General features: G+C 32.5%; 1 protein-coding gene across 1 annotated transcript; it reads right to left on the bottom strand.

The window, feature by feature from the left end:
* Positions 1-3,408: 3,408 nt before the first annotated feature.
* LOC136066120 (uncharacterized) lies at positions 3,409-4,337 on the bottom strand. Its single transcript, XM_065769986.1, has 2 exons — positions 4,001-4,337; positions 3,409-3,542 (listed from the first exon to the last, which is right to left on the bottom strand). The coding sequence occupies exons 1-2, from the start codon at positions 4,317-4,319 to the stop codon at positions 3,508-3,510; spliced, it is 354 nt and encodes a 117-aa protein (XP_065626058.1). The 5' UTR covers positions 4,320-4,337; the 3' UTR covers positions 3,409-3,507.
* Positions 4,338-16,860: the final 12,523 nt, after the last annotated feature.

Raw genomic sequence — 16,860 nt, 5'->3', positions numbered from 1 at the left:
GGAATACCTTCAGGTACGTAAGACCCCCCAGTAAAAGAAAAACCGCTCTCCACCACGGTAATCTGCGTAAGCCGAGGATCACGAGCTGTAATTACGTGCTGCGGAACAGGGAATGACGTCTGAGCTGGGTCACACTCGAGGATTTTATGAGCAGCTCTGACTTGGTTGTCAGCTTCGTTCAAGAAGAGGTCCGACCTGAGAACGGTTTCCAAATCCGCCTTATTAACTAGGTGGAAATGACGTGCAAAGGCGTGCGGATCTGCGAAAAGAAAAGCAAAACTTCCATGGTTAGTCAACCAAATCAAATATACAGATATAAAACTTGAAGGTGCTGAAACCTAGATTATCTTGTACATCGGAGGCCCTACCTGGCTCCCCCTCTACAGTTGGGCAGTGAAAGCCGTCGTGCCACTCTCCCGACACTATGAGGAAGTCTTGGTTCAACCCTTTATTAGAATCAGGAAGACACTAGATAAGACGAACCCTATCATCCCTTGTCTTCATATAATATGTCTTACTCCTCAGGTGATGAAGGTTATAACACCAATTCACATCATGGTGAGTCAGTCTCAGCCCCATTTTCTCATTCAGGGTATCTACACACCCTAGTATCCTAAACACATTCACAGCACACTGAGTGGGAGCCAGGCGGAAATGCCTAAGGTAATTGAGGGTCACCGGCCTCATGGGGATTCTCATCCCTCCTTCTACAAAAGCAACTATTGGGATTACGACCTCACCCTCTCTCCTTCTAAGGTACCACTCCCTTCTTCGCAGTACTTCAAATTTACATTATTGGGTATTCCATAGTCAACAATGAATTTGTTCATCATCTCCTCGGACTCGACCAACTTCTTAAACTTACCCATTCCCCAAAGACAACTAAAAACTCTAGAAATTAAGGAAGAATGAAATCAAGGAAATTTGGGGTCACTAGAAAAAGAAAACTTACAGAAGTATGACGATACTCTTCAGATAGTGTGCAAGATGAACCAAGTTCAAACTATATGCGTCAATAATGATAAGCGCGAAAATGATGAAACCAGGCAAGTCAAATAGGTATTTATACTCTCCCTTAATTTCCCCAAATGAAACCGCTTGCTCATAAAGACAGAAGATCATGCTGCTGAAAATGGGAAACGTGGTGCCGCCAAAAATTTAATGTGGGCACCCATTAATTCTCGAAACGCTAAAAACGCGCATCGGGCAGTCAAGAAGCCGCCAGCATCAGCATAAACTAAAATGAAGCCATTCGTCCAATGGGTCTACATGTATCAAAACCCTCCTCCCCGTTCGAGGGAACGTGCAGTAGAGTTTTGAGGGGCTATTGTGGGGCCCGTAGGCCTGATAGCCTCGGCCCATCATAAAGCAGGCCCAAGGCCCATGCCGAGGAGCACAGGCTATTTTTAAGGGGAAGAGGGAAGCCTACTTTCCTAAGGTCCATGCCGAGGATATCTTGTCCTCGGCCTGACAAGGGTGGTTTTGGGGGAGAAGTTAACCCCAGAGTAAGCTGTCACTCTCGCATTAAATGCGCTCAACTAACCCTCCTGGCCGCATTAATGGGGAGGTAACCCCTTGGCAGGATAACGTTGGTTAGAGCGAGCCACTTGAGTACCGATAAGGCCTCTGATGGGACGGACAACCAGAAAAAAAGCGAATAGACAATCAATAGATGGAAGCAGGAGATAGGGAGATGAAAACTATAAAAGAAGAGCTAGTAGCGCCAAAGAAAGGGGGGGGAACAAGAAGGCCTCCTCGGCCACAGGCCGAGGAGCATTCTCCCGTTTGTAAGAAAACACTTAGCCATTTTTTGAGATAAGTTTGGCCATGGTGATCAACGGCCAGCACCTAAGCCTTTCAGCCCACTCTCTATAAATTTATTGTTTGGGCTTATTGGGCTGAAACCCAACACTCAGTTTAAATTGAACTGAGTCCCTACAATTTCATTTTAGTCTAAACCTTGGGATCAAATGTAATAATTAAATATTTTGTATACTAAATTGTGTTAGTGCTAAACCACAGGGAAATAATTTCTAGTTATCCTGAACTTTCATTTTCGTGATCATGCTTGTTTTTAGCATAAAGTAATTAGTGATGCGAGTTGGTTTTTTTAATGAATATGATAAAATTTTAACCTATAACATTTATTTTATAATGATTACTTTTCAAGCTTTTATCATTAAAAACAATATGCTTTTGGAACCAAAACTAAGACCCCCAACAACAATGTATATGATCAACTCAACAGTGCTATTCTTTATGGTGTTTTATATGCGAACCCCAATTCGCAAAAACTCATATTAAGCACTTACATGCCATTGTCATTGATGGCTGGGTATGGCTTATTTTGTCCGTTTGCTTGTCAATGTTCTTCATGAATTTTATCGAAAACTCGTCCCCTTGGCTAGACAATGGTTGGTCTGGGTCACTAAGGAGATGACTGGTGTTTTAGCAATAGGGGTTGATGGTTTTTGTGTGTGCCTATTCATGTGGCAAATTGTTGGTGGAGATTTCAGTACTGAGTGGAGAATTTGTGGTTACGTTTTGAGTTGGTGAGTGTTTTTATGGACAAATGGGATTGCTTATTTGAATTTACATTGACGTGAATGTGATTAGAATTTTCTTATTTATTTATTTTTTTTTATTTGGGTCAGTTTTGTATATATATAATTATAGTTCGATCCGATCGGTCATTTGGTCCAGTTCGGTCCATTGGGGTTCAGTTCGATCTATTCAGTTGATATCAATCCATTCAGTTTATTTCGGTGTATATTTTTTCCCATTTCCCTTTTTGGTCAGATCTTTTAAATTATTAACTTCCTAGGTGTAACTTTCTGTTATGATGGGTTCTTCTACAGCTTCTTGCAACTGGATCCGACGATGAAATGGTATCTTTCATAATTGTTGTTATTATATATATATATGGAGGTGAATGTTTAAGTCTAAGCATAGAAATTTTTAAGTTAATTTTGATGTTTAATTCATTAATTATAATTGTTCAAAATTGGTTTATTTTTATTTTTTATAATTAAATAAAAAAAAGATTGGAAAGAAAACCCAAACTGCCGTTGAACTTATATTTGGGCTTTTCATTTTTTTTCTTAAAGTCCAAAATATAATAATTTTAATGGTTACAAATTTGTTATTAAAAAGAAAAACCAAAAATTGATTGGGAAAAAGCCCAATAGTGCAGGCCCATTCAGTATTCCACATTGAAACTGACCAATATTTCTCTCATAGACTCACACGATAATATATTAAATTTCTCTCACAAGAGAGTGGATCATTCACTTGTAGAGATATTTGATATTTCATTACGTATATGTGCAAACTTAAAATATCCATAGGAGAATATAGATTTATTACTTTTTCAATAATTCTTATTTGTAATTATAGAAATTTGTAGTGATACAGCATTTGAAGCATATGATATCCAAATTTATGCCCTTTTTTTTTTCATCCATAACATTACACAAGCCACACTTCATAGATTTGCAGGCAGTCACTTCATCCAATATACGCTACTGGTGGGACATTGAAATCTGCAATAGATGTAACCAAAGATTAGCAAAATATGTAATACCAAAATGCGATCCGCGTGACTATAAGAAAAGCAACTCTTTTGTTATTTTTTATTTTTGTTGGTTAATAAAAGCAAAGCTACCATAGACCAAAATGATTTCTAGTGAATCATTACAAATCAAAACTACAAAAATAAAACGAGTATTTTCCTTTTTATTCAAGTCAAAATAAGTTGAGATATGTGCGTTTGGATTAACTTTTTGTTGAAAACTTATTTGTATATTTGTTATAGGTTATAAGAAGTCTAGTTATGCTTTGTGTAAGAATTAATCCAATCTCATGCTAGTCTACCAAATCATCACTAAAAAATACACACAAAACACAAAATTCATTTTAAAATACCATATGGAGTAAACGGTACACATAAATTGTGGAGGCTTTATATATAAAGGGTTTTATGACCTAAAGAGTTTCTTACCTCCACACTTAGACCCAGGGGCCAGTGGCTTGTTACACATCTTTGCTACAAAGACCACTTTATTCATGTCAATCTTTTTCTCCATCTGTGAGTTCAATTGCTTGCATATGCATGGAATGTCTGCTTTCTGTATAGCACCGCAGCATATTGGATGTGGATATGCCTTTGGACCATCCTTTCTAACGAAAGCAGCACATTGAGACATCAAATCCTGCTCACCTTGACAACGTCGGCCAACAACCATGTTACTAGAGAACAAAATCATAGTAATGGCAAAGAAAGCCAAAAGGAAGATGTTAGTATGGATGTACATTGCCATGTCTCTATTTTCTCTTTAAAGTTTGAATGTATGTGTATGTTGGCTGGTCTATTGGGGGTAGTGAGAGTTGGTTTTTATAGGGGTTTAGATGGAAAGATTAGGATGAAACTTAGTATTTGAGCCTTGAAAATTGGGCTTATTTTGTGCAAAAACAAGTATTGCTTCTGGTGCAAATGAGTTGATGCCTGTGATTCTGTGAACCAGCTAATTCTTCCTGGTAAAATACAAGGAAAGAGTTACTTCTTGGGAAGTTAAGCCTTTGGCATGCAATGCATGTGAGCCTTGGGCGTTATTTTAACGGCTAGCTTAAACTCTATTGCTTCCTTTTTTTTATGATTTAAATAAGAACTAGTATTATTTGTTCTTATCAAATTTTCAACTTATCTATTTCTTTTTAAAAAAAGTTATCAATTTTTTTTTGAATGTATTTGATTCATACGTAAACTACAATTTTACCTCCAGCATTGTTTAGCACCTTTTCTTTTTCGTTTATGACTAATCAATAATTTTTATTTTTCTTTTTATCTCCAAGTTTATCAACAACTTTAGATTAGATCATAAAGAATCGTTTGATGGAGGCTTATTAATCTGAAATTCTGGTCTCAAAATTTTTTTTTTTTGAAATATAATTTTTTTATTCATATCTAACAATGTATTAATGAAGATGCACGTAACACTAATTACATATAAATAATACAAGAAGTAAGAATCAAACACTAAGCTTTTGATTTTCATTTATTCTATAATTTGATTAATTTCTTGATCAAAACACTCATGACTCATGTACTCCTTTAAATTATATTTTTACTATTTAAGGTATTTGTTCTTATCAATTATTTTCTTTTCAATTGTTCTTATTTCCTTTTATTATATGTTGTTCTTATCAATTTTTCCTATATTGCTTTATCAATTGTTTGGATAAAGACAAAAGCTTAATTATTGATGATATCAACAGCTCTCTCTTTTTCTTTTTTCTCCCATTTTTTGATTTCCACGTTTGTTCAACTTTATAAATTTTTTTTTTAACGATTTGGAATTATATCAAGCAAAAGACTCCTCAATCCATCTCTTGATGTATTAGATTGGAAGATGAATGAGGTCTTTGTTTCTTGTTAAGCAAGAGGTTTCTGTTTTTGACATGAAGAGTCTGTATTTTTAAGAAAAAAGGGCATTGCCCTGCGAGCAATGTTCTCAAAATATGGAAATTTATATGGTGTGTATGTATTTTTTTTTTTAGAAATTTAACTTATACCCTTTTATCTCTAGAGCTCCAGACACTTGTAGTATAGCTAAATTGTAATTAAGTATACAGGCTCTTGGTGGATGGTATATATTGTAACTTGTAAGTCTAAAGCATAGAAGTCTTTTAGTTTTGTTTATATTCTTGGGTAAGAGTAAATTAAACATTTTATTATTTATTTATTTATTTACTTATTTTTAGCTAGAGAGAATGTGATCACAGATCTTCTTCTACAACAAGAGATATAGAATAATATTACCATTGATTTGATCTTTTATAATTAGTTCATTATAATAATTTTCCAAATTGGTTAATTTTTATTTTTTATTTTAAAAAAAAACTAATGTAAAAAAACTCCAAATTGCCATTGAATTTATATTGGTTTTCATCAATTACTAATGGTTACAAATGTTGATTTTTTATAAAAAGACAAAATTGATTTGGCAAAAGCCCAAAAAAAGCCCAATAGTGCGGCCCATATTGTAATTCCAAACTGAAATTGATTGAACTGAATGTAATCGGACCAACTCATTGTCCACTCCACCTTTTTGGTCTATTATAGTCTAGGGTTTAATTTTGACAAACGACAAAAAAAGAAAAAAAAGGGGGCCTAATGGGACCGAAATTACCACCTAAATCATTAGTTTTTTAGTTTTTATTTGTCAAAATGCAAAACTTAGTCTCTAAGTTTTACATTTTTTCATTTCAGTTTTCTAAATGTGCTTTTGGCAAAATTATTTTTGCTAATTTATTTTATTACTTAGCTTATTTTTACTACTATTTATGAGTTCTACTACATTTTTGATACTATTCATGAGTTTCACTATGCTATTTCAACTGACTTTTACCTTTATCTAAAGTACTTTCAACAAAAAGTTTTCAGTTTTAACAAAATAATAAATCCTAAACGGACACTAAATTTGGATTATGCCATTTTGGATTTTTTGTTTTTTATTTCTTAATTTCAAAAAAAAAAAAAAAAATGAAAGCGTTAATTAAAAAAATAAAAAAGGTAAAGGGCTCATGGGAACGACTGAAACGACATCATTCCTAGCCCACTAANCAAAAAAAAAAAGAAAAAAAGAAAAAGAAAAAGAAAAAGAAAAAAGAAACTTGAAGTCATAGATTAAATTGACTTCCAATGAACCATATTAAATATCAAAATTAAAAAGCAAAAGGAATAATTTCATTTTTACCTAATTCAAAATATGTTTGAGCATGTGCATTTGGATAAACTTTTTGTTAAAAGTTTGTTTGTTTGTTTATTTGTCAAAAGTGTAAAAAGTATGGTTAAACATTGAAAATTTCTTTTAAAAAAAAAGCTTGAAAAAGCTATACATAAACAACTTGGTTATTACTAATCTACCAACTCCTTACCATTAAAAGAGACACATAAATTGTGGAGAAAAGACTAATATATAAAGAGTTTCTTGCCTCCACACTTAGTCCCGGGCCGGGCCTGGGCCTGGGCCACGGCCATGGCTGGGCCTGCAACAGGACTTTGTTACAAAGTCCACTTTGTCCATGTCAATCATCTCCAAAATCTCGTTGGGCAATTGCTTGCTTAGGCATGGAAGGTCGACCTTACTGACAACAGCGCAGCAATGTGCAGATGGATTTGTCTTTGGCACATTCTTTTTAAGGTGCGATCAGTGCATTGTGATATCAAACCCTGCAAGTACTCAGCTTGGCAACTTTTGCCATGGCCAACAACCATGTTGTTGTTGTTGTTGTTACCAGAGAACAGAATCACAGCAATGGCAAAGAAAGCCAAAAGGAAAATGTTTGTATTGAAGTACATTGCCATATCTCTCTTTGAAAGTATGTGTATGTTAGTTTGGTTTGGTTCATTGGGGTGGTGAGAGATGGTTTTTATAGGGGTTCGGAGTGAAAGATTAGGATGAAACTTACCTTTTGAGCCTTGAAAATTGGGCTTATTTTGTGCAGAAACATGCGTCACTTTTAGTACCAATGGGTTGGTGAATGCGAACAGACTTACTTCGTCCTGCTAAAATACAAGAAATGAGCTCACTTGTTTGGTAGTTTTTTGGAACTTCGAGCCATTGGCATGCAATGCATGAGGTCTAATGACAACAAACATACGTTACTTTTGATACCATTGCGTTGAGGCATGTGAACAGACATTTTTTTAGAAAAATATTAAAGAGTGCGTTAGAGTATTGATTAATAATTTATTTAAATTTTTTTTAATAAAAAATAAAAAAAAGTAATTAATATTTTGATAATTTTTTTTTAATTTTACTTCCTAGAAAAGTGGTATCAAAATTTTCTTAAAATAAATTATTAACTAGTGTCTTAAAAACACTTATTAATATTTCTCATTTCTTTATGCTAAAATATAAGCAAAGAGCTCACTTGTTTGGTAATTTTTTGGGAGTTGGAGCTATTGACATGCAATGCACGAGGTCTGAACATAACATTCAAAAACTGTGCCATGAACGACCTTTTCTTGCTTTGAAAATAAAGTGACTTGATGTATTTTATCATGTTTGTGCATTGCAGAAGGATGGAAAAATGCCAGAGCATTCTGGTTATAAATGGTTAGTCACAGCTGATGTAGAAAGCTTGGCATAGGATTCACACACTGAGCACTCATTTGTAGTGAGTATTTTATCTTCTTACCTGAAACCATCTTCCGATAGGTGAAATTTTATTTTTTATACAATTTTTTCCGTTTTAATTTGGGTTTTCATTCTGAAGAAGAAAATTTTATTTTTATTTTTTCCTTTTGAAGAAAAAAAAATGGTATTTGTTTTTTCCATAATTTTTGTTATTGACTAATTTTTATTATTATCTCCCATAGACAATTCATGAACCCTGCAAATTGTTAATGTATTGTATTGTATTTTTTTCATTGGCTGCCTGGTCCTCATTTGGTGCAGGTAAAACTTTGGGATCTATCAAACAACCAACCTTCATGTGTTGCATCCATAAATCCAAAAGCAGTAAGTTATTATTATAATTTTTCTTATATCTGATATAATGAAGTAAATAAGCATTCATAAGTAAACATCTTTTTTTAGCTTTAATATTCTATATAAATTCTCATGCCCTGTTTTAGAAATGGGTGGAAAAATTTTCAATATTTTGTTTACCTAGTTGAGTTTTTTTTTTCCCTGGAAGCTGTGTAATTGATGATGATGATTAATATCAATGAGAATTGGCAGGTTTGGGACACATGCACATTATCTGATCCTAGGGTCCGTCAACGATTTGGAAATTATATCAAGCAAAAGACTCCTCAATCCATCTCTTGATGTTATTAGATTGGAAGATGAATGAGGTTTTTGTTTCTTGTTAAGCAAGAGGTTTCTGTTTTTGACATGAAGAGTCTGTATTTTTAAGAAAAAAGGGGCATTGCCCTGCGAGCAATGTTCTCAAAATATGGAAATTTATATGGCTGTGTATGTATTTTTTTTTTTAGAAATTTAACTTATACCCTTTTATCTCTAGAGCTCCAGACACTTTGTGTATAGTAAATTGTTAATTAAGATACAAGGCTCTTGGTGGGTGGTATATATTGTAACTTGTAAGTCTAAAGCATAGAAGTCTTTTAGTTTTGTTATATTCTTGGGTAAGAGTAAAACATTTAAAACAATAGTTATTATTTATTTATTTATTTACTTATTTTTAGCTAGAGAGAATGTGATCACAGATCTTCTTCTACAACAAGAGATATAGAATAATATTACCATTGATTTGATCTTTATAATTAGTTCATTAATAATAATTTTCCAAATTGGTTAATTTTTATTTTTTATTTTAAAAAAAATACTAATCGTAAAAAAACTCCAAATTGCCATTGAATTTATATTGGTTACAATTCTAATGGTTACAAATTCGTTGATTTTTTCATAAAAATGATTCAAAATTGATTTGGCAAAAGCCCAAAACTACAAGCCCAATAGTGCGCCCATATTGGTAATCCAAACTGAAATTGATTGAACTGAATGTAATCGGACCAACTCATTGTCCACTCCACCTTTTTGGTCTATTATAGTCTAGGGTTTAATTTTGACAAACGACAAAAAAAGAAAAAAAAAGGGGGCCTAATGGGACCGAAATTACCACCTAAATCATTAGTTTTTAGTTTTTATTTGGTCAAAATGCAAAACTTAGTCTCTAAGTTTTACATTTTTTCATTTCAGTTTTCTAAATGTGCTTTTGGCAAAAATTATTTTTGCTAATTTATTTTATTACTTAGCTTATTTTTACTACTATTTATGAGTTCTACTACATTTTTTGATACTATTCATGAGTTTCACTATGCTATTTCAACTGACTTTTACCTTTATCTAAAGTACTTTCAACAAAAAGTTTTCAGTTTTAACAAAATAAATAAATCCTAAACGGACACTAAATTTGGATTATGCCATTTTGGATTTTTGTTTTTTAATTTCTTAATTTCAAAAAAAAAAAAAAAATGAAAAGCGTTAATTAAAAAAATAAAAAAAGGTAAAGGGCTCATGGGAACGACTGAACGACATCATTCCTAGCCCACTAAATATATATATATATATATATATATATAAACAATACAATAGTGCTTTTCTAGGAAAAAAATAGAGGTTCAGCTTTTGTCCAATGACTAGTGGCCATTGGACCCATCAAGATATGGACATGTGTCCGCAATCCAACGTGTGGCATTGGCCATTAGACAAATGCTGGATCCAAAAATAGAACTTTTTGCTACTAACCTTTGAGACAATCGCTTGCAACAACTTATGGTGATTTCTGAGTGAATTACGCTTATTTAGTACAGGGTAGCTCTGAGTTATGTATCTCTGATATTGTTCTCTACATCACTTTAATTTCTTTTTAAATTTATTTTCTTTGGGGTGAAAGACTGAAAATTTATATGTAAGAGAAATGCTAACGGATGCCTTTAGGACAATTGTTAATAATTTATTTAAAGAAAGTTTTTATGAGAAAAAAAAAATTATGTTAAAACTTTCATAAAATGGATTGTTAACCATTGCCCTAAGGGCACCCGTTAGCATAACCCTGTATGTAATTCTTGATTTATATTAGGCAATGAGAAATCAGAGTTTTATTATATTTGGCTGAGTATATAAGAATAAAGAGTTATGCTGAGAAATAGATCAAGAGCAGTGACAGCAAGCAATCTTATTCAAAGCTCTAATAGCGAAGGGTACCTTAGCGGGCTAGGAACGACATCGTTCCCTGAGCCCTTTAGTTTATGTTTTTTTGTAATTAACATTCTTTTTCAGTTTTTTTATTATTGAAATTAAGAAATTAAAAAAAAAATTCAAAACGACATCATTTTGATTAATGGATAGCAACAACTAATAGAACACTAATTGAGGACTTAATTGGAAATGAATAAAATTTAAAGAACTGAAATAACAAAACCCAAACTTAGAGGATTAAAATAAAAAAAAATGTGAAAATTAAAGGATAAGTTTATCATTTTGGCCTTTTTATTCTATGTCATAGTGATATATCGAATCTCTCACAAGAGAGTGGCCTTACGCGGTAATATATTAAATTTCTCTCTCAAGAGAGTGGGTTATCCCCTCGTAGAGAAATTTGATATATCAATGCCGGTAAACTTAAAGAATCATATGAGAACGTAGATTTATTACTTTTTCAACTATTCTCATTAGTCACGGTAGAAATTTTTAAAGATACAACATTGAAGTAAATGATATCCAAATTTATGCCATTTTTTTTCATCGTAACTTACAAAAGTTGCAATTCATAGATATGCTGCTGGTGGGACAAGCTACGCTGCAATAGATGTAATTAGAGATAAGCAAAACTAGTATAAATCAAATTACGATTCATAATGACTGTTAAGCACTGCCACAGAACATTGCTACGAAGACCACTTTGTCCATGTCAATCAGCTTCACAGTCTCATTGGTTACATGGCTGCATGCACATCGAATGTTTGCTTTATGGACAGCATTGCAGCATTGTGGAGATGGAGATATCCTTGGCTTATCCCTTTGAACGAACCTACCACAGTTGTTTACCAAATTCTCCACATCAGCTTCACAACCTTGGCCAACAACCATGTTGTTGTCACTGGGAAAGAGAATCCCAGTAATGGCAAAGAAAGACAAAAGGAAGATGTTGGAATTGAAGTGCATTGCCATATCTCTCACTTTGAATGTATGTGTATGTTGGTTTGGTCCATTGAGTTGGTGAGAGGTGGTTTTTATAGGGAATTGGAGGGAAAGATTAGGATGAAACTTACCATTTGAGGAGTTGAGTCTTTCAAGTAACACAACAAAAAGTCATAAAAATTTCTCAACATTTCCAAATTAGAATCCTACCTCACACATAGATTATTGAAAATAAATAAATCAATTGCACATTGTGATGGACCATATATGAGGTGGTAGGCTAATTTAAAATTTTTGTGAATTTGTAATAAGCCTTCATTGTGTCCCTAGCTTTATTGCTTTGAAATTGGAATCATTTTGTCCAGAAATTTGTGTTACTTATCATTTGAGGATTGAGTCTATCAAGAAACACAACAAAAAATCATAATGATTCCTCAGCATTTTCAAATTAGAATACTACCTCACAAATAGGTTATAGAAAATAATTAAATTATTTTCACATTGCAATGGATCATGTGTGAAGCGGTAGGCTAATTTTAAAATGTCATGAATTTGTAATAAAATTTCATTGTGTGTTAGCTTTATTGCATTGAAATTGGAATAATTTTGTGTAGAAACTTATGTTACTTACCAATTGGAATTATTTTGTGCAGAAACCTGTGGTACTTATCATTTGAGGAGCGAGTCATTATTGCATTGAAATTGGAATCATTTTGTGTCGACAGTTGAGTTACTTACCATTTGAAGAGCGAGTCATTTATTGCATTGAAATTGGAATCATTTTATGTAGGAACCTGTGTTACTTACCATTTGAGGAGTGAGTCTTTTGATGAGTTGGTGAGAGGGGTTTTTATAGGGAATTGGAAGGAGTGATTAGGATGAAACTTATCATTTGAGGAGTTGAGTCTTTCGAGGAATACAATAGAAAATCGTAAAAATTTCACAACATTTCCAAAGCAGAATACTACCTCACATGTAGATTATAGAAAATAAATAAATCAATTGCACATTGTGATGGACCATGTGGGAGGCAGTAGTTTAATTTAAAATTTTTGTGAATTTGTAATAAGATTTCATTGTCCCTAGTTTTTTTGCATTGAAATTGGAATAATTTTTTCTAGAAATCTGTGTTACTTATCATTTGTGAATCGAGTCTTTTGAGGAACACAAAAAAATAAATAAAAAAATAAAAAAATCATAATGATTCCACAACATTTTCAAATTACAATTCTACCCACTGATGTCTCGAAAGTATGAAGAAAGCACACATGATATTCCTTAAATTTACAAGGAGATAAACTAGAATTTACCAGAGAAAGAATTCAACAAAAGTCTGTATTTTATTGTTAATAATAATCCAATTTGTCTCTAACGGCTACAAAACATATGAATACTGAAAAGTAACACCCTAGGACAGCTAGGAAACGTTTGAAACCCTAATTCGCACTAATTATACGATTAGGTGACAAATACCAGAATTTACCAAAAATGGCAAAATTGAAAATAATTAAATTGATTGCACATTGCAATGGATCATGTGTGAGGAGTTTGGATAATTTTAAAATGTCGTGAATTTGTAATAAAATTTCATTGTGCCCCTAGCTTTATTGCTTTGAAATTGGAATAATTTTGTGCAGAAACCTGAGTTACTTATCATTTGAGGAGCATGTCATTTATTGCATTGAAATTTGAATCATTTTGGTGTGTTTGTTTGAAGGTAAAATAGGGTGGATGGAAAACTTTGAAGAGAAAATGTGAAGAATTTTTTTTGGAGTGTGTTTGGTTGGATGGGAAGGAAGAAAAATAAATGGTGGGCCCAAGTGTTTTCTTTGAGCCCACCAAAATGTTTTCTCCTCAAAATGGGGAGAAAATTGAGTGGGGTTGCATTTTTTCTTAATTGCAAAAAATGCCTATGTGCATGTGCACATGGGCTTTGTCTAGTTGCCTTTCTTTTTTTTTTGGGCGGTAACAGTGCCGCTTTCTTTTCTTTTGATTTTATAAGGCTTAGGCGTGCCTCTTTTTTTTTTTTTTTTTTTTTTTTTTTTTTTTTTTTGTAACACAAAAAAAAAAAAAAAAAAAAAAATCATTATGATTCCACAACATTTTCAAATTACAATTCTACCCACTGATGTCTCGAAAGTATGAAGAAAGTACATATGATATTCCATAAATCTACAAGGAGATAAACTAGAATTTACCAGAGAAAGAATTCAACAAAAGTCTGTATTTTATTGTTAATAATAATCCAATTTGTCTCTAACAGCTACAAAACATATGAATACTGAAAAGTAACACCCTAGGATAGCTAGGAAACGTTTGAAACCCTAATTCGCACTAATTATGCGATTAGGTGACAAAATACCAGAATTTACCAAAAATGGCAAAATTGAGTTAAATGCAAAATGATAAACTACTGATCTTAAGGGTCATTCCAAGATAAGTAAGACCTTATTCTGACTTTTGAGCCAAAAGCTAAGAAGGAATAAAAAATTACAATAAACGGCAAAATCGCAGTTTTTGGAGCTTAAATGATGCTATTCGCCATTTTCAGGGGTATCTCAAGGCAAAGCAATGACTATTGCTTGGAAGGCCGTTTCTTTTCAATTTGCCAAATTTCACGCGATTCTAACTTTGTCGCCCAAATGATTTCTACTAGTGCCTTTTTGCCTTGTGCCATTTTAGGCGCACTTGGGAGTCTAGAAAGGCCATGGTGGTCTGTTTTACATTACTCACACATAGGTTATTGAAAATAATTAAATTGATTGCACATTGCAATGGATCATGTGTGAGGAGTTTGGATAATTTTAAAATGTCGTGAATTTGTAATAAAATTTCATTGTGCCCCTAGCTTTATTGCTTTGAAATTGGAATAATTTTGTGCAGAAACCTATGTTACTTACCATTTGGAATCATTTTGTCTAGAAACCTGTGTTACTTACCATTTGAGGAGTGAGTAATTTATTGCATTGAAATTGGAATCATTTTGTGCAGAAACCTGAGTTACTTATCATTTGAGAAGCATGTCATTTATTGCATTGAAATTTGAATCATTTTGGTGTGTTTGTTTGAAGGTAAAATAGGGTGGATGGAAAACTTTGAAGAGAAAATGTGAAGGAATTTTTTTTGGAGTGTGTTTGGTTGGATGGGAAGGAAAAAAAATAAATGGTGGGCCCAAGTGTTTTCTCCTTGAGCCCACCAAAATGTTTTCTCCTCAAAATGGGAAGAAAATTGAGTGGGGTTGCATTTTTTCTTGATTGCAAAAAATGCCCATGTGCATGTGCACATGGGCTTTGTCTAGTTGCCTTTTTTTTTTTTGGGCAATAACAATGTCGTTTTCTTTTCTTTTGATTTTATAAGGCTTAGGCATGCCTTTTTTTTTTTTTTTTTAGGGCCTAGGCGTGATAGTTGTTATAAAAACAAACAAACAAACAAACAAAGCATGATTTTTTTGGGGACATGATGTTTATTTTTTTTAATAAATTTGGCTGATTACTCTTTTTTTTTTTTTTTTTTTTTTTTTNTTTCTATCCTCTCACTTTTCCATTTTCCTAACATTTTTTATCTTCCCATTTTTCCACCACTCCGACCAAACGAACCCTTTGCGTAGAAACTTGAGTTACTTACCATTTGATTAGCGAGTCATTTATTGCACTGAAATTGAAATCATTTTGTGTAGAAACTTGTTTTACTTACCATTTGAGGAGTGAGTCTTTCGAGGAACACAATGAAAAATCATAATAATTTCACAACATTTCCAAATTAGTATACTACTTCACACAAGGTTATTGAAATAAATAATTTTTTAAGGTAGAGTTTCAACCTATGACAGCTGCTTCTGAAATTGTCTTTTATCATCTGACCAAGAAACCAATTGGTTTTTGATGTAGGTAGAATAAAACCTCAGATCTTTTTTCGATAGCAAGAAACTTTATCAGTTGAGCTAATTAAAACCTACGAAAATAAATTAATTAATTGCACATTGTGATTGATCATGTATAGGTGGTAGGCTAATTAAAAATGTTGTATATTTTATATATATATATATATATATATTTTTTTTTTTCATGGCATCCCTAGCATTATTGCCTTGAAATTGAAATCATTATGTGCGGAAACCTGCGTTACTTACGGTTTTGGAACAAATGAATTGATTCATGTGAACCAACTTATATCTTCCTGCCAAAAAAAAAAAAAAACTTATATCTTCCTGCTAAAAGACAAACAAAGAGCTCACTTGTTCGGTAACTTTTTGGAAGTTTGAAATTTGGAGCGACTGGCATGCAATGCACGAGTTCTGAACATAACGTTCAAAACATGTGCTAATTAATGATGTAAAAAAGTTATTGGTAATGGCTACGTTAAACTTGTTTGTTTTCTTTTTATTTTTTAGCCTGAAATTAAAGGAAATACGGATTTTTTTTTTTTTTTTTCATGAGGAGAACTTTTATTCAAATTATGCATCTTTTACTTGTTGTAACGATTGAATAAATAAATAAATAACCGCATTTATAATTTTTGAGAGCATAATCATATGTAATTGATCTAATATTTTTATTATGTAAAAATACAATTGGCAAAATGTTTCTTTTAGGATTTGTTTGAATACCACTTATTGTTGAAAATTGAAAACTGAAAACGTTTTAGCAAAATGATTTTTAAAAGTGTGAATAGTGTAGTGAGACCTAGTTTTAAAGAAAAATTTGCTGAAATTTCCTGAAATTCATACTTGCGGATTCTGTGAATAGTGCACTAGACCCACACAAAAAACATAGCCGCATTGAGAAACACGCAAAATACGCTTCCCAAACTCACACTTACTATAACTTTTTGGAAAAATTATAAGAATAATGTTAGAGATACAAACTATTTTACAAAGTGCTTATGTGGTGAGTGATTATTAGTAAATGAAAATGTAATATTAATAGTGAGCCTAAATGAAAACCAATAAGAGGTAGACTACATCAACATTTTGTAAAAATATTGTAAAATAATTTGTAACTGTAACATTACTCAAATTATAATTATTTTCTTGTAGTTTGGTTTTATTCAATTGAAACAGTCCACAAACTTTCAATTGTTATATATGACTCTCTTAAAGTCTGAATTAAAATGAAAAAAGTTAGGATTCCGTTCAATTTATAGATTTTGCAATGGTGAATATAAAAATTTCCCTTTTGGTATGGCCTAA

The sequence above is a fragment of the Quercus suber genome, unplaced genomic scaffold (genome assembly GCF_002906115.3).
Source record: "Quercus suber isolate HL8 unplaced genomic scaffold, Cork oak 2.0 scaffold_28, whole genome shotgun sequence".
NCBI lineage: Eukaryota > Viridiplantae > Streptophyta > Magnoliopsida > Fagales > Fagaceae > Quercus > Quercus suber.
This window is presented reverse-complemented; position numbering and strand designations above follow the sequence as displayed.

Coding starts and splice junctions, on each gene's coding strand:
- LOC136066120 (XM_065769986.1), bottom strand. CDS start 4,319: ATGGCAATGTACATCCATACTAACATCTTCCTTTTGGCTTTCTTTGCC. Junction 3,543..4,000: donor CCCTGGGTCTAAGTGTGGAG/GTAAGAAACTCT, acceptor CATCTATTGCAG/ATTTCAATGTCCCACCAGTA.